Source organism: Mobula hypostoma, chromosome 22 (genome assembly GCF_963921235.1).
Source record: "Mobula hypostoma chromosome 22, sMobHyp1.1, whole genome shotgun sequence".
Classification (NCBI taxonomy): Eukaryota; Metazoa; Chordata; class Chondrichthyes; order Myliobatiformes; family Myliobatidae; genus Mobula; species Mobula hypostoma.
Genome location: NC_086118.1, coordinates 41,426,511 through 41,450,646, shown reverse-complemented (window position 1 = coordinate 41,450,646; position 24,136 = coordinate 41,426,511). Strand labels below are relative to the sequence as shown.

Below are 24,136 nucleotides of genomic sequence, written 5' to 3'. Positions count from 1 at the left end.
TGGAAGCGGTGCGCTTCTCACGAGTGGGTGAGAAGTGCCAGACAACGACAAGGGTGGAAAGGTACGATCAGCGGGAACCCGGTGTGTGTCCGCCCTTGCCTGGGTGCCGGGTTCACTGCAGAGGATCGACCGCATCTGGAGGAGGGGTCACAGTCGGTGACCTCAGGTGACATCACCAAGGACCCGCCCAAATGCTGTTTGTGAGCCATCTCGCTGGTCTGTGAGTGAAGCTGTGCTGAATGATGAGTTGTTCCTATTCTATGTCTCTCTTCCCCACCTTGTCCATCGCCATGACAACGATTACTGCGAACTGAACTACAAACTGGACTGAACTTTGAGTCATTTTGAAATTGGTCATTTACCCCTAGGCAACGATAGAGCTTGATTGATGCGGTTATCTTAATTCTGTGCACATGTGCGTTTATCATCGCTGAACTGTTGCATTTATTATCCTTTCGATTAATGTGTTGCTTGTTTCTTTAATAAAACTTTCTTAGTCCTAGTACTCCAGACTCCAACTGAGTGATCCATTTCTGCTGGTTTGGCAACCCAGTTACGGGGTACGTAACACTACACAAGGGTGCAGCCAACTGTTGTGTTTTAAAAGTTATAAAACAATGTCATACAAAAGAGCAAATAACTGTATTGGTATTTGTTTTATGTGTATAATAATCATGTGGTGTCAAAATGGTTGTTGTGATGCATCTAGTGTGGTAGTGTAGTGGGTAGTGCTTGTCGCTCTCACTTTCAGCTTCCACCACCAGCTAGCAGTCTTGCGAAAAGGAGAGCTGAATGTGCAAGTCTCTCCCTGCCAGTACATAACCTGTCCAACAGCAAGCCTCATGTCTTGCCTCCTCGCTGGCGACACATGGAAACTGAGCTCCTTTCAGACTCGGACTGAACTACAGGACGGTGAGGAGGTCTGGCCCCTGCACACGTAGCACACAGGCCCACCAGTGTGTGGACATGCCCTGGTGCTCGTGAACCAGATCCCCAGCTTTGGGTAAATAGCCCCACTGCCTTGTGGGCAGCCTCGGCAGAGACAAAGGCTACGGGAGTAAACCCAGATGGGAGTCGCGAAAGTGGCCGGATGTCACTGAACATCCTTCCAGCAGCTCCTGCAGCCAGGCTGATGCCAAAACATATTGCTTCACTTCCCATTGGACTACACTGGTGAGGCCGAGAGGAGGATGCATCTCAGGATCTCCATAGCTTCCGCCCAGGCTTTTGATGATGATCATCAACATCACCCTTTGTCCTTCAAGACAGACGGATGCCAATCAATCACGTGATGATTCACAGTAATTCAAACAGTGTGTTTTCTACCCAAGGGGAAGGAGAATTGAATATGGTCCTCCAAGTGTGGGTCTATGCTGTGTTGAGATTTCAGCAGAATCTTTTCATAAACCCATGCTCCAAAGATCTCAGTTGCCTGTTTCTAGTCGTGATCCTACCAGCATTTTTGACTGCAATTTCACACTGTCTCAACACTGGAGACAAAATGTCTACTATTCCTCCTGAGTATTTATAACTAATGTTTAAAAATGTTAGCGTATTACAAAAATCTCACATTTGCAATGTCACCTCAAGGCTAACGGAAGTTGGATTAAGAACCAATGCTATTCAATATTATTCTCTCATGAGATGCGAACTATTTTAAGCCTACCATTTTACAAACACCACATATCAGTTTATAAGATAGCGAGATAACACTTGAACAATTCACGTATGCTTATTCTGGAATAGGCAGCAGAATTTATTACGCCAGATTCAAAAAGCTGGGAAACAGGCCATTCAGCCCACCATATCCATACTGACCACTGGGCACCAATCCATTTTAATCGCATTTTGCCCCACAACCTTCAATGCCCAGGTGATTTAAGTCCTCATCCAGAAATGCTGTTATCAACTCTGTTCCAAGCACTCTTTCAGGTGATACCAAATACTTAGCAATTTATAGGTGAGGGTCCCTCTGGATCATCTCCCCATTACCCTAATTCTATGTCCTCTAATTTTATTTACCTCTGATATGGGGGAAAGTTTCCAGCAGTCTTCCCCACTGATACCCTTTAAATTTTATATACACCTTCAGTGGCCAATTACACCTTTACACCTGCTCGTTAATGCAAAATTGAATCAGCCAATCATGTGGCAGCTACTCAATACTTAAAAGCATGCAGACATTGGTCAAGAGGTTCGGTTGTCGGTCAGACCAAACACCAGAATGGGGAAGAAGTGTGACTTTGACCGTGGAATAATTGGTGGTGGCAAAAGGTGTGGTTTGAGTATCTCAAAAACTGCTGATCCTCTGGAATTTCCACACACAGCACTCCTCAGAGTTTACAAAAAATGGTGTGCAAACAAAAAAAAAAATCCAGTGAGCAGCAGTTCTGTGGGCAAAAACATCTTGTTAATGAGAAAGATCAGAGGAGAACAGCCTGACTGGTTCATGCCAACAAGAAGAGAATAGTACCTCAAATAACCACACATTGCCACAGTGGTGTTCAAAAGAACATCTCTGAATGCAAAACATGCCAAACCTTTAATGAGCTACAGAAGCAGAATACCACACTGGGTTTACCAGGAGTACCTAATAAATTGGCCTGAGTATAATAATCAGATGCCCTCTTAACCTCCTCTACTGCACAGAAAAAGATATAGCTTCTCCGATCTCTCCTCAGAACAAAAACACTCATCCCAGGCAACATACTGCAGCTTCTCCTGCACCATCACATCTGCGGTGACTAGAAAAGCTGACTTCACAGCTTCAGCAACCTAGACTCAAACCATGTGTGTCTTTTGGTATGTGCCATCTGTTTGGAGTTTGGGATGGCATGTGTCTCCTCGAGATGGTCTGCTTTCTCAATTTCCTACAACGTGCAGACTGGCAATCTAATTGACTGCCATGAATTGCCCCTAAACCGTAGGCTGGTAGACTTTGGGGTGGAGAGAATAAGATAGGTTCAGGTAGGGTTAGGGAATTGAGTGCTTGAAAGCTGAAGCACACTTAATGGGTCAAAGGCCTAATTTCCTGTGCCTCTCTCAATGAATAAGCCTATGATCCTACTTATGCTCTATATAGACATTCAATGTAAAGTTACTATCAAAGTACGTATGAAATCTGGAGATTCAATTTCTTGCGGGCACACTCAATACAGTGCCTTGTAAAAGTATTCAGCCCCCACCCCTTTGTTCAGATGAATGAATATTAAAACCAGGGACGTTGATCAATTTGACTAAGAATTATTTTACTTATGAATCACATGCTCCTTCTTTCTCAGTAGAGCGCAAAACACGGAAAAAAACTAAACATTCAAAAACTGAAATGTCAGCAGTTCAAAAGTACTCATCCCCCTTTGTTGAACCACGTCTCGCAGTATTACAGCCAGTAGTCTTTTTGGATAAGTCTCTATTAGCTTTGCACAACATGACGGAACAAGATTTGCCCTTTCCTTCTTGCAAAATTGCTCAAGTTGTGCCAGGTTAGTTGAAGAGCAACGAAGGACAGCAAACCTTGAGCTCTTGCCAGAGATTTTCAATTGGGTCATGGTCACAACTCTGACTGGGTCACTCAAGGACATCAATTTTCTTCACTTGAAGCCAATCCATTTTGATCTGGCAGTGTGATGCAGCCAGTCAATATACTCTGCACCACACTTCAATAGAAATTTGTCAAAGTTTTAGATGTCCATAAGACCATAAGACAAAGGAGCAGAAGTCGGCCACTGGGCCCATCGAGTCTGCTCCGCCATTTTATCATGAGCTGATCCATTCTCCCATTTAGTCCCACTCCCCCACCTTCTCACCATAACCTTTGATGCCCTGGCTACTCAGATACCTATCAATCTCTGCCTTAAATACACCCAATGACTTGGCCTCCACTGCCGCCCGTGGCAACAAATTCCATAGATTCACCACCCTCTGACTGAAAAAATTTCTTCACATCTCTGTTCTGAATGGGCGCCCTTCAATCCTTAAGTCATGCCCTCTCACACTAGACTCCCCCATCATGGGAAACAACTTTGCCACATCCACTCTGTCCATGCCTTTCAACATTCGAAATGTTTCTATGAGGTCTCCCCTCATTCTTCTAAACTCCAAGGAATACAGTCCAAGAGTGGACAAATGTTCCTCATATGTTAACCCTCTCATTCCCGGAATCATTCTAGTGAATCTTCTCTGTACCCTCTCCAACGTCAGCACATCCTTTCTTAAATAAGGAGACCAAAACTGCCCACAGTACTCCAAGTGAGGTCTCACCAGTGCCTTATAGAGCCTCAACATCACATCCCTGCTCCTATACTCTATTCCTCTAGAAATGAATGCCAACATTGCATTCACCTTCTTCACTGCTGACTCAACCTGGAGGTTAACTTTAAGGGTATCCTGTACGAGGACTCCCAAGTCCCGTTGCATCTCAGAACTTTCAATTCTTTCCCCATTTAAATAATAGTCTGCCCGTTTGTTGAATGTCATGTTGAATCTTTGAAAACTTCTAAGGAAGTCGAGGTGCTGCTGTGCTTTCTTTGTAATTACACTTGTGTGCTGGATCCAGGTCCCAGGACAGGTACTCTGAAATGACAGCACTGAGGAATTTAAAGTGGCTGACCCTCTCTGCCTCGGATCCACCAGTGAAGACTGGCTCATAGACCTCCGATTTCTTCCCCCTTAAGCCAATAATCAGCTCCTTGGTCTTGCTGACAGTAAGTGTCAAGTCGGATTTCTTTTTCTTCTTTGAACATGTGCAGCTTCCCCACTTGAAAGAGATTGAATGCATCTACCCAAAGGTTTTTTTTAAACTGGATTCCACTCAATGACCAAACAACTTTTCCTTTTTCCTCCTTTTATTTTTTGCAAGTGCGGCAGTTTGATAGTTCCATTAGTTCCATCAACCATTAGCCATCCTCATCCAGACCCGTTTTTCACCTGGCACCTACCAGCCTTCTCCTTCCCACCCTCCCCCCAGCTTTTTTATAGGGCCTCTGCCCCCTCCCTCTTCAGTCCTGACGAAGGGTTCTGGCCCGAAACGTTGATTGATCGTTTCCACGGATGCTGCCCGACCTGCTGAGTTCCTCCAGCGTGTTGTGAGTGTTGCATTAGCCATTGGACACTAGTCATTAGGTGAAAAAACTGGCTGCCTCTCTGGACTTTGTAGACGGATTCAACCTGCACAGTCTCCCCTCCCTAATAGACCGTTATGTTTTCAAACCGGGCAACCCTTCCCGAAGGTTCCCCAACTCTTCTTAAACCTCACACCATTTCCCAGAAGCGCCTGTGCGCGATGATCCCCATGACATGAAGCTAGCGCTAACCCAAATCGCAGTGACAGCAGTGCTCTTTTCCATGAAACAGTCTTTCAAGTTACTTATTACCGCAGATTCCAACGCTGCTCCCGGACTGCCGCTGTGACGCTGCCGGGTCCTCCCGATGTTCCAGGCAGAAGCAGCACTCAGGCAGTGAGTTCCATCCGGTCTATCAGTGGATTCTTGCTATTACTTTTAAACTTTATTTTCTTTTGCCTCTAAGTCCCAATACTTTCTAGAAACTCTAGCTTGACTTGACAGTAAGCAAGAGGTTGTTATTGTGGCACCACAGGGTCAGATTTTCAATCTCCTTCCTATGTGCTGATTCATCGCCGCCTTTGATTTGGCCAATGGCAGTGGTGTCACCAGCAAACTCAAAAATGGCACTGAAGTTGTACTTTGCCACACAGTCATAAGTGTAAAACATGTAGACCAGGGGGGCTAAGCACACAGCCTGTGGTGCACCTGTGCTGATGGAGATTATGGAGGAAATGTTGCTGCCAATGTGAACTGACTGGGATCTGCAAGTGAGAGACATCAAGGGTGCAATTGCACAAGGGGGTACTGAGGCTTATTGATTAGTTTTGAGGAGATGATAGTATTGAATGCCAAGCTGTAGTCCATATAGATCATCCATTTGTATGCATCTTCACTGTCCAGAGTTTCCAATGAAAGTCAATGAAATAGCACCTGCTGTGGACCTGTTGTACCGGTAGATTTGCCTTCCTAATTTACATACACAGTACAAAGACAGTCGCAGAAACTCAACTGCTCACAGATTTACAATTTAATTCTTTTTAAAACGAGTTTTGTCAGCATGGGTTGTTTGTCAGATTCTGGTGAAGATGTTCCAAAAGTATTACAGCATCTTATGAAATATTCAGTATTAAATGCAGTCATTTCCATCCAGATGAGGACGCAATGACGCAGTTGTATAACACTTCGTGTTACTGCGCCACGGCTCCAACTAGCAGGGTCCATTCCCAACTTCCATTCTTACCAGGGTGAAGCTTTACCAATCCTTCTGTGAATATATAAAGTGCCCATAAAAAGTTTTCACCTCCCAGCCCACCTTGGAAGTTTTCATGTTTTACAACATTGAAATACAGTGGATTTAATCTGGCTCCTTTGAGACTGATCAACAGAAAAAGACATTCATGTCAAAGGGAAAACAGATCTCTACAAAGTGATCTAATTAACTACCAATATAAAGCACGAGTATTCACTCGCTACAAGTCAGTATGTAGTAGATGCACCTTTGGTAGCAATTACAACCTTGAATCTGTGTGAATAGGACTCTATCAGCTTTGCACATCTGGATACTGTAATTTTTCCCAATTCTTCTTTACAAGACCACTCAAGGGAGGAGAAGATGGCGGTGTGACGCAGCGTGCGCAGCTGTTCCGAATTGATATCGATATGTGTTAACTAGGGGACCGTGCACAATCCTGATTTGATGCAGACAGCTGCGAGAGGTGTGGAGGAACATCTGGAGAAACTTCTGAAATGCCTGCTTCACTGCCGTTGCTACTGTGCGATCGAAAGTCTCCAGCGGGGAAGGCCCCAAATCCTCGGCTTTGCCTATTGCCTGTTGCCGGGGCCAGGGTTGAAGCGCTCGGCAGAGATGGTGCTCGACGTCGGAGAGCTGTTCGGAGGCTCGGAGTTTTCGGACGGACTCGGAGTCGGACTGTGGTCGGATGCTTCCAGGATGCTGCATCGGCAAGTTGGCGGCGCTGGAGGTTTACCGTCTGCGTGAGATGATGGGACTTTCGAGAGACTTTGAGACTTCTACCGTGCCCATGATCTGTTCTTATCAAATTACGGTATTGCTTTGCACTGTTGTAACTATATATTATAATTATGTGGTTTTTGTCAGTTTTTAAGTTGGTTTGTCATGTGTTTCTGTGATATCATTCTGGAAAAACATTGTATCATTTCTTAATGCATGCATTACTAAATGACAATAAAAGAGGACTGCGTGTCCTCATAATCTAATCTAAAGCTCTGTCAGACTGCATGTGGACTGTGAGTGCACAAGTCTAACCACAAATTCTCAATTGGATAGCCCACTTGGCCACTCCAGGACATTAACTTAGCTGGTTTTAAGCCACTGCTATGTAGCTTTGGCTTTATGCTTGGGGTCACCGTCTTGCTGGAAAACAAATCTTCTCCCAAGTCACACTTCTCTTGCAGACTGCAGGTGGATTTCCTCCAGGATTTCCCTGTATTTTGCTGCATTCATTTCACCCTCTACATTCACAAGCCTTCCAGGGCCTACTGCAGTAAAGCATCTCTGCAGCATGATGCAGCCACCACTGTGCCTCGTGGTACGAATGATTTGTTTCTGAAGATGTGTAGAGTTTGCCTAATGCCAAACATAGCATTTTGTCTGATGGACAAAAAGCCCAATTTTGGTTTCATCACACAGGTCTCCAAAAACAGATATCCATTTGACAAATTATGTGACTTCTAAAACCAATTGAATGCACCAGTGATGATATGGTATGTCATAGTAAAGGGGGGGGGGGTGAATACTAATGCAATTAACTATTTTGTGTGGGATATTTAGATCACTTTGTAGAGATCTGTTTTCATTTTGACACAAAACAGTCTCTTTCTGTTGATCATAGTCATACTTTATTGATCCCGGGGGAAACTGGTTTTCGTTACAGTTGCACCATAAATAATAAATAGTAATAGAACCATAAATAGTTAAATAGTAATATGTAAATTGTGCCAGTAAATTATGAAATAAGTCCAGGACCAGCCTATTGGGTCAGGGTGTCTGACCCTCCAAGGGAGGAGTTGTAAAGTTTGATGGCCACAGGCAGGAATGACTTCCTATGACGCTCTGTGTTGCATCTCGGTGGAATGAGTCTCTGGCTGAATGTACTCCTGTGCCCACCCAGTACATTATGTAGTGGATGGGAGACACTGACCAAGATGGCATGCAATTTAGACAGCATCCTCTTTTCAGACACCACCGTGAGAGAGTCCAGTTCCATGTCCACAACATCACTGGCCTTACGAATGAGTGTCCAAAAAGCCAGTTAAATCCACTGTGATTCAATGTTGTAAAATATAAAACATGAAAACTTCCCAGGGAAACAATTACTTTTTACAGGCACTATATGTGTTGCTTGGTAGGTTAACTGGCGATTGCAAGGAACCGATACAGGGCGGCACAATTGTGCTGTAGTCACGGTAACACTTCACCGTGCTAGGCTGTTTAAATTGGGGATCAATTTGCACCGCAGCCTGTAAGGAGTCTGTGTTCTCCCCATTACCACATGGGTTTCCTCAGGGTGCTCCAGGTTCCTCCCATACTCCAAAGAGGTGCAAGTTAGGGTTAGTAAGCTGTCAGCATGCTACATTGGCAGCAGAAGCGCCCAGCAAATCCCCGGACATGTGCTGGTCATTGATACAAAATGACGCATTTCACAGTAGGTTTCACTGTTCCAATGTACGTGTGCCAAATAAAGCCAACCCAATCAGATTACTCCGAGCACAGGAAGCTGGCAGGAGAACTGGGGTAATGGGGTCAAGGGTAAACTGGGGTAATGGGAGAAGGAAGGAGAATGGGGCTGAGAGCAAAAATAAACCATGCATGATCAAACAGCAAATCACACTCAACAGGCCGAAGGGTGTGACATTGTTCCTGTTATATAGAAATGCTCTCAACAGCCAACATAATATCAATAAGCTGAATGGCCTCCTGTATCATAAAAGGAAATAAAACAGGCAAGATAGCATCCTCAGCAATTAAAATCATCCAGAAAATCAATTTAGCGTTCAGATTAAACAGAAGTTGGTAATCAGTTCACTTTATTTTTGAAGACTGAGCTACAGTTTATATTTGTTATGCTTCAGGTGATACATTATCCAACAGCTTTATTGCTGTCTCCCATATCACAGAGATAGATTGGGCTTATTTCACTCTCAACAACACAGTGATTCTCTAAATGAACACAAAAGAAAGTTCCAGATCTATTCACATAAGTATCATGGCTTTTAACAATGAAAAGCAAAACCTCTTAAGTTTAGGGAATCACATATCTGTCTCTAGCATTTGCATCATAATAGTGTCAGATGAAATGCTATTTTTTAAGATTAACTCTCAACATTTTGTATTTCATGGGATCTCTGTATCCAGTGTTCAAACTCCTCAAGTGTTCCTCTCATCTGATCTCATCAGCCTCTATTCCCAAAACCCCATATTCGACTGCCTTCCCATTTGTTACATGTCAGATCAAAGCCTCGAATGGACAGCACACACCAAATCTACAACTCTGCTGCCATTCAGATGAAACCAACAGCTGATCAAAAGGAGAGCAAGTATCATGAGTAAGAGGTCAAACCTATCATCTGCTTATCCTTCACTCCCTCTTGTAAAAAGATTGCCAACAGTTAAATAAGGATCAACCCTTGCCATTGGGAAATAATAGAATTTAAATAGCTGCACCAAAATGCACAGACTGGCAAAGAATTTGGACCAGCACATTAATGGAAAATCTACATGAGGAATCAGCATACATTAAAACCAGAACTCAAGGGGATCATATTAAATAACAAAATGTACAATCTCACATGATTTGAACAATACCAGAAAACATTCAAAATGTCAGATCATATTTAGGAAAGTGTTGCAGGAGCATATTCAAGAGCAGAGTAGGTCTCCATTTCTTGTCAGCAGTGTGGCTACTCTACGGCAGCTTCTGAAAAGCTCACTGCGAGAAACTTTGCAGAACTTGTTGCTAATCATCTACTTCAATCAATGATTGACACAGGAAATGGGGCATGCTCCTAAAGCCCAACTATCCATTTAGATGAAATAGTCCGTGTCAGCGTTTACGCTCCACAGGAATTGTTGACAGTCCAACTATTCTTACATCATCTTATTCCTTTCCTTCTCATTTTCTTAGATGCCGTTGATTAAAGGAAGATACTCCCACATCTGCCTGTGCTGCTTGTAGACTGACTGGCAGTTGAACACCTTCAATTGCGTAAGCAATGACATGTTTGCATGTCTCACCAATGCCATCCTTCACCTTGATAAGGATAGAAATAGCACATATGCCACTCCTCACCATTCAACTATCTTCATAAAAATAAATTAATGTCACTAGGTTTCAATTCAGTTCCATCAACAGTATGTGCCCTCACCTCCTGTCAACTTGGGCCTAAATTATTTACCGATTGAAGGGGGTACTCTTTCCGTCTGCATGACAATGCGACAGAAGGCAGTACATAAATTAATTTTATCCTGACTTTTGCAGACAAACCTTTCGGCAAGATTCTTTGTATAGTCTTCCTTCAGAATATTCTTGTTCCTTATCTACATTTCACTCTCACAATCGTATGTTTCAGGATGCAGAAACAAATCATTATTCTAGCAAAAAATGTTCAGTTAGAAGGCTGACGCTGTCATAACAGCTTTTAAACACTGTGTTTAAAGACTCTTTATCCACTCACCCCTGCAGCAAAACCAAGACTTCCATCCAGGATTTGTTTCTGTGTAGAAAAGATAAGAGTAAAATTAAAACACTTTGATAAAAAGGAGAACGTTTATCATTCTTCACCACATCAGAAAGTCTTTACCAACAATCAAAGACTTCTGAAGTTCAGCCACTTTTCACAAGTCAAACAAGAGCCAATTTCTACGGATCAAGATCCTACAAAAAGCAATGAAGTCAATAAAATCGTGCAAGCAAAATACATTTTGGTTCTTCAAACAAATATTCTCACTTCAAAATTATCTTTGAAATCGTAGCACATTGATCAATTAGTCATAAGACCTCACTTGTTGGAGAGAGCTTTCCCCACATAGTCTGGGATCAGCATTCCCGTGCTCTCCATGCAGGATTTTATTTTTTGTGAGATTGCACCTTTCAATTATTCTCCACTCATCTTTGGATTGGCAAAACTCACTGCTCAATACAAGCGAAATAAAAATTTTCAATGAAGTGGGTCAAAGTATATTTATGATCAAAGTATGCATGCAGAATACAACTTTGAGATTTGTCTTCCCACAGGCAGCCACAAAAACAAGGGAACACCAGATTAGTAGTAGGGGTACATTTAAAAGAATAAGGAGCAGTAGTATCGTGAACTGCCTGCAGGACATCACCATTTGTCCCACTGGTCACCAGTGTCATCTTGGCCCCAATTCACATCAATAATGGAGACTAGTTAGATGAAAGAGAAAAGTTCATCTATCCACATGCCCCAAACCCATCTCATTTCCTTACATAAAGTACAACAAAACGAGGAACAAATGGATAGATACAAGTGCAATACAAGCAACACACGCAAACATCAGGTAGCCTCGCAAGAGATGCCGAAACTATGTTCCTTAAAAATGCTGATTATTCCGTTACAAATAAAGCTTTACTATAGTTATCTATAACTTTTGGAAACAAATTAAATTTCTTCAAATCGAATTCACAGGCAAAGCTCCTTGTGAAACAGCGGTGCTTTGAAAAACACGCAGCATTCCATGACAGTTCAGCTGTACCTAACCTTCAGGTCATTTAGTAGCACACATACAAAGCTGGAGGAGCTCAACAAGTCAGGCAGCATCAGTATAATAGGGATGCATTAGTGAAAGGTTTCTGCTTCCCTTCTATTGACTGTCCAATTTGTGAAATGGGTGTACTGGAGGTCTGTTGGTATGCCTCTATGAGGAAAAGACACAAATAGCAATTGGGAAGCCTTTAAAGAATATGCTACCAAGAATCCAGGGGCCATATGTTCCTGCTGAGGTGAATAGTTTACCTGGCAAGCTCAGGGAACCCTAGCTGATCAGAGATACCGGGACTCTCATCAAGAGAAAGGAACTCATGGATGAGTGACTGTAGAAAGAAGAGAAATCAGGAGAGCAAGGAGAGGGTATGAGATGGAGCTGTCAGGTACAGTTAAGGAAAATCCCAAGAGAATCTAAGACTATACCAAGAGTATAAGGATGGCAAGGGAGAGAGAGTAGATTCCCTTACAGATCAGAAGGGATGCCTGTGCCTTGAGCCACCGGAGATGGGTGGGATTATTAAACAAATTTTTCTTCTGTGCTTACTCAGGAGAAAATCATGGTTGCTCAAGACTCAAGGGAAACAAGTGATGATGTTTTGGAGAACATTCATATTACCAGGGAGGAATTGTTTGCAGCCTTACAACGTGTTCAAGTGGATAAATCCCCAGGGACTGACTTGAGTGCATCCTCAGACTCAATAGGTGAGAAAAGAAATGGCAGAACTCCTTGTGGAGATACTTGATTCATCATTAGCCATTGATAAAATTCTCAAAGGCTAAAAGGCGGCCAATTCTGTTGTTTAATAAGGGTAACAAAGACAAGCCAGGGAATTACAAGTTGGTCAGCCTGACATCTAGAATCACAAACACTGAGTCCCAGCATTAATTTCCACAGTACACCAATAGACAGATTTCAAACCTGAAGAGAATACCCGAATACTATATGTCGTCTAATATATGTGGAACCTTGTCAACCCCCTTACTACAGGCCAAGCATAGACTCTCAGCTGTCCTACCTTTTCTTAACTTGCTTAGTAATCTCCTCAAAAAACTCAATCAGATTAGTGAGGCAGTATTGCCCCACACAAAGCCATGCCGGCTGTCCCAGATCAATTCTGCTTTCTAAGTGTACATAAGTCCTATCGCTTCTGATTTTCTCAAGTTTTTTGTTTACCTCTGACACTGGCACATGGTCTAACATCACCTGGTGTGCAGCATGCACAACACTTCAAGTTAAAATTAATAACATATCTGCCTCTGTGCGATAAACTTAATTGTCTCAATAAATTGGGTATAAATGAAAATAAATTTACTTCTGATAATGGAATCAAAAACAGAAAATGTCATCAGAATTTCAACCTGAAATGTAAACACTGGTTCTTCTTCCATAGATGCAGCCTGGCCTACTGAGTGCTTGTTTACAACATTGTCTGCTTGTATGTCAAATTACTGCCTAAACTTGATGAAATGTGGCAATGGTCGCCTCCAGAGATGCTCACATTCCTTTAGATCTACAAGTTTTCGATAGATTACGGACCAAAATAATACACAGGCCAAAGGGACATGCAGGAAGTTAAAACGTGGTTACTTCTGAAGCAGCACACGGATCACCTCCCCCAGTTTAGCAACATCTGACTTACTTTACAACCTGCACACATTGACGAGTATTTGGGTGACCGACGCTTTAGCATTGCCGGCTGCCGCAGAGCTCGGACATCTTCTGCTGCGTGAGAACTCAGTTAGTAGTTGGCCACACTTCCAACCTGTGAACTATCCAAGTTACCACCAGCTCACAGAAATGAAACCCTGTCACAACCTGGGAAGGACCTGTGTTACACATCATTCACATATACACACATCTTTGACACGTTTAAACAGACGTGAGGGGAGGGGTCCACATCTTTGCTGCGCACTCACCTAATTTTAACATTCCAATTTCGTACTCTGAACTATTACTGCAATTCCTCTGTAGATTGACGTTGCATGGAATTCCCACTGTTCTTTGCCATCTCCCTCCCACAAATGTAATACTGGTCAATCTCACTACCTCCTTATTCATAGTGATGCCTATTATTATTATCATCATTATTCAAATCCAGGTGTTGGGTGTTCCTCCATCATCCACATCTCTATGATGTCATCCTCTGAGCAATTTCTTTTACAATGTCTTCAATCTTTGCGGTAGAGGGATGCTTGAGGAAAATGAACCTACAAGGTGCTAAATTGTTTTTTAAAAAATCCAGTGAATAGTTTAGTTCCTAGCTTAGTAAGCTTCCAAAATGGAAATATCCCACTCCTCCATCTCCTAAGCTGATCAATAATCTACATTCAATTCTAGGAGCCATAATTTTGGCCAAAGGTTCCTGGAATTTCATCGAATACATAAATGTATATCCATGCTCATCTTTCCAATCAAAGTGTTAGCCATTTCCTTAAACACAAAATCAATCTTGCTCACACGAACCCATTCCCTCTCCAAATTTGCATCAACTCTCAATAAAATCAGCTTAGGTTCCGCCTTGGTTTTAGTTCGCTACGTTCCTCCATTGTACTCACCCACCAGACTTCAGCCGTACAAACAAGTCTTGTTTTGGGTAGTTTTCAGGACCTAAGATGAGGTCTGTGAGGTGGTGCATTCCTTTGCACTTGGCAAAGCTTCTAGGCTTAAGTAGTCCCTTTCCCAACCCAAGGGCATCAAAATCAAAATCAGAACCAGGTTTAGTAACACTGGCATATGTTATGAAATCTGTTGTTTTGTGGCAGCAGTACATTGCAATTCATCTAACTAAGGATATATTAAAAAATTAAATAAGTAGTGCTAAAAGAAAGGAAAAAATTAGTGAGGTATCATTCATGGGTTTGTTGTCCATTCAGAAATCTGATCGTGGAGGGGAAGAAACTGCTCCCACAGGGAAGCAATGAAGGCTACCTCATTAAATATATTTAAGACACAGTCAGATACAATTTTGAATGGTATGAGAATTAAGAGTTATAGTGAAATGGCAGATAGGTGGAGTTGAATCCACAGCCACATCAGCCACGATCTCATTGAATGGCAGAGCACGCTCAACAAGCCAATACTGCTCCTACTTCTTGTGTACTTAAAACTCAGTTGTTTAAACAAACTTTGGTTCTGTATTAATCTCTGTCCATGTCCATCTCTGTGGATCAGCTTTGGAGTGTTCTCCTTGGCATAAAGAAGTGGCACGAACGCACATTTTGGTCGTTACTAATAGCTTTGAGACATCATGCAGGTCCAGGAAAAGGCGACAGTTCGAATTTGTCAAACATTTACAGCTGCTCAGGATTATCAAATCTGGGTCTTGAGGATTTGACTACCAGTAAACCTTGTTTAATGATAATTTATTCTAGAATTCCACCAATATCTCTCCCCACAAATTCTCCAACTACAATGGATGTCTCCATAGTGAAGATAGGTGAAATATCCTCTTTTCTAACTTTAACCATGTTCCAACTCTTTCCACAGTTATCCCTTTGCCAAGTAATATAAATAAATGCTTTGCAGTTTTCTTTATTATTATCTGCTATTGCAATTTCATAACCCTAATTACTTTTTTTTTTAAATTACCCCAATACATTCCATACATCTGCAAGGCCTCAATTATTTTCACTCCTCTAGATCTACAATAATCTAACATTGTCTTCTCCACCAGCCCCCAATATACCTTGACATTAAGGTTCCTTAGACTTATTCAGCTTATCCTTCAGCATTCTGGAACATATTGATTCTAAACTCCTGTTATTTCATATTTAAATACCTCCCACTCCTCATTCGTATATGTACCTGAAAGTATAAAGGTGGATGGGAAGTAACTGCTACCTGAAAGTAGTTACTCCACATTCACCTTCATCAAGCCTGTGTCATCAGATTGAAATCAGGCTCTTACCCCACTTCAGGGCTTGCATTTACAGTCTATCCTTATCATTCTCCAGAACAACCTTAAAACTTACAACTGCATTCACCATCTATGAAATGTTCTCCCACTGACATTGCCTATCCTTGTCTAGATACATTGCCAAGGTTTAGACCTAATATTGCTACTTCTCAAATACGAATCAATGTATTGGCTCAAGAGCTCTTCAGGATGAATATTAAAAATTCTACCTCTTCTCAACCTTTAACACTAGTGATCTCACTTAACAGTGATTTCAATTTCCCCAATATTAGATTAGATTATGAGGACACTCAGTCCTCGTTAATTGTCATTTAGAAATGCATGCATTAAAAAATGATACAATGTTCCTCCAGAATGATATCACAAGAAAACACAGGACAAACCAAGACTAAAACTGACAAAACCACATAATTATAACATATAGTTACAACAGTGCAAAGCAATACCATAATTTGATAAAGAGCAGACCATGGGCACGGTAAAAAAAAGTCTCAAAGTCCCGATAGACTCATCATCTCACGCAGGTGGCAGAAGGGAGGAACTCTCCCTGCCAAGAACCTCCAAGCGCTGCCAACTTGCCAATGCAGAACCATTGGAAGCACCCGACCGCAGCGGACTCTGAGTCCGTCCAAAAACTTCAAGCCTCCGACCAACCCCTCCAACACAGCCTCTCCAAGCACCATCCTCTGCTGAGCGATTCAACCCCGCCCCGGCCGCCGAGCAACAAGCAAAGCCGAGGACTCGGGGCCTTCTCCTCCAGAGATTCCGGACCACACAGTAGCAACGGCAACGAAGCAGACATTTCAGAAGTTTCACCAGATGTTCCTCTGTACTTTCACGTCCGCCTCCATCAAATCAGGATTGTGCACGGCACCCTACTTGACAAATAACAGACATCACCACTGGAGCAGCCGCTGCGAGCTGCATCACGCCGCCATCTTCTCCTCCCGTCAATATCATTAAACTATTGTATTTATAGCTCTTAAAATAACAGTACAAGATGGCTGAGAAGTGGCAGCAGTCAGTAGTGTAGCAGTTCATGAAATGCTATTACAGCACCAGCAACCTGGGTTCAATTCTGCTGCTGTCTGTGAGGAGTTTCTATGTCCCTCCTGTAACCACGTGGGTTTCCTCAGATTGCTACCGTTTCTTCTCACATGGGTATATTTGGGTGGCATGAGCTCATTAGGCCAGATGGGCCTGTTACCGTGCCGTATCTCCAAATAAATACACGCAAAGCTTTGTGCACTCAACATGGCATTGTGAGGCACTGTAATTCCAACCTAATTCAGTACAAGTTATCACCAGAGATAAGATTCATGAAGAGATGACACCCATGCCAGGTTTCTTTTATATATACAAATAGTAAGATATGCATCTTACAGAAAATCTGGCCAAGGTCCCACACAAGCTTTTTGTGAATTACTGGATACTTTTTTTTCCACATGCAAAGTTTGATAAAATAATTATTTTATTTTTATCCTTTTGTGAGAATTCTTTTATCTATGCTGAATACAAGTATTGCTGGCAAAGACTACTACGTGTTCATATCAACAGCCCTTGAGAAACATCTTCTCAAACCAATATGCCCCATATGACAAAGACACTTTCAGTGCTTTTCAGAAGCAACTTCAATGGTCTTTCCTCTGTGACAAGACTAAGAATGTAGCATAGAGCTACCGAGCACAGATAATAGACCCTCCAAGCAAGCTGCGTAACTGAACCAGTCCCATTTGCCCACATCTGATCCATATCGCTCCTAACCTTTCCTATCCATGCACCTATCCGAATGTCTTAAATGCTGTACTTGCACCCACCTCTACCACCTCCTCTGATAGCTCGTTCAATATACGCACAACTTTCTGTGGGAAAAACTTACCCCTCAGGTCCCTTTTAAATCTTTCCCTTCTCATTCTGAACCTATGCCCTCTAATTTTGGACTCCCCTACCTTGGGGAAAAAGACTGTAGATAATATGATGAAATTCAGAAGATAAGCAGAGATATAGACACTCATTGGTGTGCTGCCCTTTTCCTCTGAAGAGGAAAGTTGGGAAGATTAGGAGATACAGGAGAGCAAGTTGTGGCAAGTAACCAAAATGCATTTTAATTTGACCAGCAGTAGTGATGGTGGGAGTGGAAGTTCAGTATCGAAGGCAGGATACTGATAAAAAGGGTTATTTCATCATGGTTGAAGGCAATTGGATCTGCATTCTTCCAGGCAAGTGGTGAAAGTTCCAACACATTTCCAATGTACAGTACCTTGCAGAAAATAGGCAACAGGGATCACTCACTGCAAAATACCCCACTCTATGACCTACTCTTGAATCAAGTCTTTAAGTACATTATTATGTACAGAGAGATACATGATTCTGAACACAATGTAACTACAGAATTTCCAAGACGACCACAAAGACCCAACGATCCATGTTGGCTAGAGACAGGGCTTTGTGCTTTGACTCTTGGTATGGTCACCCATGCCAAACAGGTCAAATGGTAGAAACCAGACTAAGAATGGTCCACCATTCCTCCAGGTTTGGAGGTTCAACTCAGGGCTAACAACCCCGACTGGTCAAACGGAATTGTTATGGAAACAGCAATGAAGAATCCTTCTACATCTGCGTGTAACAATGTTCCTGAGTCTCCATCCGAGACTTGCTTCATTGACAGTAGTGAAAACTGAAAGGCAGTTACTGACATGAAGGAGAAAGCACTGAACACCAGCAGAGAGAGAGAACCGAAACACCAGCAGTGTAATGGGTAGTAAGTACAATATAATTGCAGTGGTGTGGTAAACCATGTATATATGTTGTAACTCGGTTACCTGTCTGGACACACCCCTCTGCTGACTGCCCCTGTGGCTCCTCCCACAGAGTCCTGTATAAAGGTGTTCGCCTTGCCCCTCCCCCTCAGTCCAGGAGCAGACACTCACTGTGGAGGTCGTATTGTACAGCGAATAAAAGCCTTTCAGTATTTTACCAAACCTCAGTCTTTTGGAGTAATTGAAGGTGCTTCAATTTTATTCGCTGTACATTTTAAAACATGGAACAGGCCCTGAGACCAGAAAAATTAGACCTCAATCTGCAAACACCTGAAGCTGGAAATGCTTTCGAACTCTGGCTGGCCTGCTTCAAAGCGTATCTAGAGGAGATTAAAGCGACCGACCCCGTAGCGAAGTGCAGAGTTCTACTCTCCAGGGTCAGTCCACGGGTCTATTCGCTGATCAGAGACCAGCCGAACTACGACGGCGCAATGAACGCACTCAAAAGATAATACCTGCAGCCGATAAACAGCGTCTATGCTCAGCACCGTTTAGCGACACAGCAACAACGGTCCGGGGAATCGAGTGCTGAGTTCGTCCAGGCCCTACGGACGCACGTGCGGGCCTGCAATTGCCAGGAGCTGACGGCGGCGCAGCATGCAGAACTCCTAGTGAGAGATACCTTCGTTACGGGGACCAGGTCAGTGTACGTGCGCCAGCGGCTGCTGGAAAAAGCTGATCTTACCCTAAGTTCGGCGATCGAGCTGGCTGATACGTTGGAGGCCGCTCTGCATAACTCCGAGGCTCTCCAGGCACACAATCCCCCGATCGCCTCGCGGGTGCCGCAGACCCCGCAACCTGCCGGTGAATCGACCTCGGCTGCCGCCAGTCGTGAGTCTGCGAAGTGCTACTTCTGCGGACTGGAGAAGCACCCCCGGAAACGCTGCCCAGCCCGACAAGCTACATGTTCCAGCTGCGGAAAGAAGGGCCACTTCGCCAAGGTCTGTAAGTCAAAACCGCGAGCGGGATCGAGCAGCGCCATGTGCGAGACGTGGGGGTAGCCATCTTGCCTGCCGCCATCTTCCTTGCACGCCACCACTACGTGCAAGACATGGGGGCGGCCATCTTGGTCGGCGCCACCTCCCACCGCCTACGACCAACGGGTGCTCACGGGCCACCCCACCGCGCCGGACCAAGACAGCGACCCCACCCTGGCTTCCGTGACCCTCGACCAAAATGCTCTCCACCAGCTCGCAAGGTCAATGATGGACATCCTGGTGGAGGGGCACAGGGCAAGCTACCTGTTTGACACAGGCAGCACAGAGAGTTTTATCCACCCGGCCACGGTGCAGCATCGTGGACTCATGATACGGCCGGTAAGTCGGAGGGTCACCATGGCCTCCAGGTCGCATACAACAGACATCCGGGGGGGTTGTGTAGCAACACTAGTGGTGCAGGGCACAGAATATCGAGACTTTATGTTACTGGTCTTGCCTCAACTGTGTGCCCCTGTGCTGTTGGGGTTGGACTTCCAGAGCCACCTGAAAAGCGTGACAATGAAGTATGATGGGCCCCTCCCGCCAATTACTGTCATAAATCCCCTGTTTTGTAGAGATATGTCATGTACACCGCTACTGACCACACACACACACACCGGCCCGCGCATCCCACCCAACATCATGCCAACTGCCACACTACCGACACCACTTGCGGCCTCTCCACCCTCAGGATCCCTCCCCCACCGCTGTTCGCCAACCTGACCCCCGACTGTAAACCCGTGGCAACTAAAAGCAGGAGGTACAGCGCGGGGGACAGAGCTTTCGTTAAGTCGGAGGTGCAGCGGCTGCTCAGGGAGGGGGTCATTGAGGCAAGCACAAGTCCTTGGAGGGCCCAGGTGGTGGTTGTTTGGAACGGGGAGAAGAATAGGATGGTCGTGGACTATAGCCAGACCATCAATAGGTTCACGCAGCTCGACGCGTACCCTCTACCCCGCATCGCGGATATGGTCAATCAGATAGCACAGTACAAGGTGTACTCGGCCATAGACCTAAAATCCGCTTACCATCAGCTCCCCATCCGCCAGGAGGACCGCCCTTACACTGCCTTCGAAGCGGACGGCAGGCTTTATCAATTCCTGCGCGTCCCCTTTGGTGTCACGAATGGTGTATCTGTCTTCCAGAGGGCAATGGTGGACCAGTGCCAACTGAAGGCCACGTTCCCATATCTGGATAACATCACCATCTGCGGTCACGACCAGCAGGATCACGACAACAACCTCCAAAAATTTCTCCAAGAGGCCAAATCTTTCAACCTCACCTATAACAAGGACAAGTGTGTATTTGGGACTACCCGACTTGCTATCCTTGGGTGTGTCGTGGAGAATGGAGTCATTGGCCCTGACCCCGACCGTATGCGTCCCTTGTTGGAACTCCCTCTTCCCAATACCCTCAGAGCCCTCAAAAGGTGCCTGGGCTTCTTTTCATATTACACCCAATGGGTCTCTAACTATGCAGACAAGGCCCGCCCCCGGTCAAGTCCACCACATTCCCCCTCTCTGCCGAGGCCCACGCGGCCTTCAACCGCATAAAAGGGGACGTTGCCAAATCAGCAATGCATACGGTGGATGAGGCCATTCCCTTCCAAGTAGAGAGTGACGCCTTCAACTTTGCGCTGGCTGCTACCCTCAACCAGGCAGGAAGACCAGTGGCGTTCTTCTCCCGTACCCTTCAAGGCCCTGAAATTCGGCACTCTGCGGTAGAGAAAGAGGCCCAGGCCATCGTGGAAGCTATAAGGCACTGGAGGAACTATCTTGCCGGCTAAAGGTTCACCCTGCTAACTGACCAGCGCTCAGTCGCATTCATGATTAATAATCAGCAGCGGAGAACCTGCCTTACTCCCTTGAGGAGATCAGGATGATGACCAGGGACTGCCAAGTCTGCGCAGAGTGCAAACCGCACTTCTACCGACCCGAAAAGGCACCACTCATCAAGGCCATCCGCCCCTTTGAGCGACTGAGTGTTGACTTTAAGGGCCCCCTTCCCTCCACCGACCGCAATGTGTACTTTCTTAACATAATTGACGAGTACTCGCGGTTCCCCTTCGCCATCCCCTGCCCCGACACCACTACCACGTCAGTTATAAAAGCCCTGCGCAAGCTCTTCACTCTGTTCAGATACCCATGCTATATCCACAGTGACAGAGGGTCCTCGTTTATGAGTGACGAGCTGCGCCAATATCTACGGGCTAGGGGAATTGCAACCAGTAGGACCACGAGCTATAATCCCCGGGGGAATGGACAGGTAGAGAAGGAGAATGGCACAGTGTGGAAAGCCACACTCTTAGCCCTCAGGTCAAAGGGACTGCTGGTCTCCCGCTGACAGGAGGTCCTTCCTGAGGCACTCCACTCCATCCACTCCCTGTTATGCACAGCCACCAATGCCACCCCCCATGAGCGGCTCTTTTCTTTTCCCAGAAAATCGACCACTGGAACCACCCTACCATCTTGGCTGACGTCCCCGGGGCCAGTGCTGCTCCGGAAACATGTGAGGAGCCATAAATACTCCCCGATAGTCGAGAGGGTTCACTTACTTCATGCGAACCCCCAGTACACCTACGTGGTTTTACCTGATGGGCGGGAGGACACGGTCTCCATCCGGGACCTGGCGCCCGCAGGAGCTCCGGGCCCCTACCCTGCACACTCCGTGGTGACTATAGACCCCGTACCCACCAATGTATGTACCTACAAGACACCGTGCACCCCAAACCCTATACAGACACCACACGACACTCCCATACCGGGCGCGACGCACACGCACGAGGGATTACCGACGCCTAACGTGCTGGCACCTCAAGTCAGGCCGGAGCCAGCACAACCGCCATCACCGGTGCAATCACCACCGGTGCTACGTAGATCACAGCGACAGACTCGACCGCCTGATAGACTTAACCTGTAAATATACTTCTTGTAAATATTGTCAGTCACTTCACCCCGCGAGACTCTTTTTAAAAAAGGAGAGGTGAATGTGGTAAACCATGTATATATGTTGTAACTCGGTTACTTGTCTGGACACACCCCTCTGCTGACTGCCCCTGTGGCTCCTCCCACAGAGTCCTGTATAAAGGTGTTCGCCTTGCCCCTTCCCCTCAGTCCGGGGACAGACACTCACTGTGGAGGTCGTATTGTACAGCGAATAAAAGCCTTTCAGTATTTTACCAAACCTCAGTCTTTTGGAGTAATTGAAGGTGCTTCAAGTGGATTCCAGTTAATTGGGCCATCAGTTTATCAAGGAAGCAGCTTACTTTAGACAATGTTTAAAGCACAAAACTAATTGAGAAAATAGCTATGATTTCCTTTGTTTGGTTAGCCATTTAATTGGGACAGAAGACTGTTGCTGGACAGTTTCGAATCAGTGCAAGTAGTGTGTATTTGTGTGGCTTTTAGACACCACACCGTGCTCAGAGCGAACAGTGTTTAAATAGCGTCAGTTGCACATGCTTGCATTATGCTAATCGATCTGGGCAACAGATGTCAATTTAAAAAAAGATATTTTTGATAATTTTGACTTTAAAAGATTTCAGACCTTTGCCAAGATGCCACGAAAAGATTTGACACCAGCCAACAAAATTACCCAAGGTGTTTGCGCTGATTTTGTTCATTTGCAGTCAATCAAAAGCCCACTGCAGCACACACTGATGAATTCCTCCATCGATAACTCTTAGAAACTAATACACTTTTATAGTACTGTAGTGGTATTGGTAGTGTTCTAATTTCTTCTGTATTTCATTTAAATACAATCCATAATACGTTTCTTGGTTAAATGGAACTTGGCCCTTTTTAAACCTTTTTAACTATTTCTGTGATTTGGGCAGCCACTTAATTGAGCCAAATGTACTGGTTCCAATGAGTCCCAATTCACCGGACTCCACTGTATCAACAAACATCCACACATCCGAGCATGCTACAGTTAAGATCATCGATGAAGCAGCTGAAGATTACTGGATCCCTGGAAAAGATCTTCTGCCACAATATCACAGGGCTGAATTGATTGGACCCCGACAACCCATGCACTAGCCATGTCTCAAGCCTGTGAAAAACTTTTCCCCTTACTTGGCCACTTGACATGACTAAAATCAAACTTAACATTGATATCAAAAGCAGTCACTCTCACTCCATCTCTGGAAATTAACAATAAACTAGGGTTGGATAAACAAGGGTTGGTTTCTCCACAGCTATAGAAGCAGAGAGGACATTTGGGAAAAGGCTGAAGAGTAGATAGCCAGCATTTATCTCCCCAGGGTCAAAAAAATTAAGAGGAGATGGGAGTTCAAAGGAGATGTACAGGATTTTTATTTAAGAAGCACTGAGTGCTGAGAGTGCACTGACAGGTGTGGTGGTAAAGGCAGATATGATAGGGATACTTAAGATTCTCCGAGATAGACACATGATTCAACATCTCCCTAGAACAATCCATTGTCCTCTCAGTTTTCAAGGCAGCAACCATCATTCCAGCGCCAAAGAAGGTGACAGTCATTTAGACAAGTTACTATCGTCCAGTGGCATTAAGATCAACCATTATGAAATGCTTTGAATGGCTGCTCATAGACCACACTAAAGCCTTTCTCCCAGTTACAC

General features: G+C 44.6%; 1 protein-coding gene across 2 annotated transcripts in view; it reads right to left on the bottom strand.

The window, feature by feature from the left end:
• The window catches only part of LOC134360311 (zinc transporter ZIP11-like), an 860,127-nt gene that overhangs the window by 831,077 nt on the left and 4,914 nt on the right, over positions 1-24,136 (bottom strand). For both annotated transcript variants that reach the window (XM_063074529.1, XM_063074530.1), the window contains exon 2: positions 10,776-10,814. In XM_063074529.1, coding sequence (XP_062930599.1) covers positions 10,776-10,814 — 39 coding nt within the window. The remainder of the gene's footprint in view (positions 1-10,775; positions 10,815-24,136) is intronic.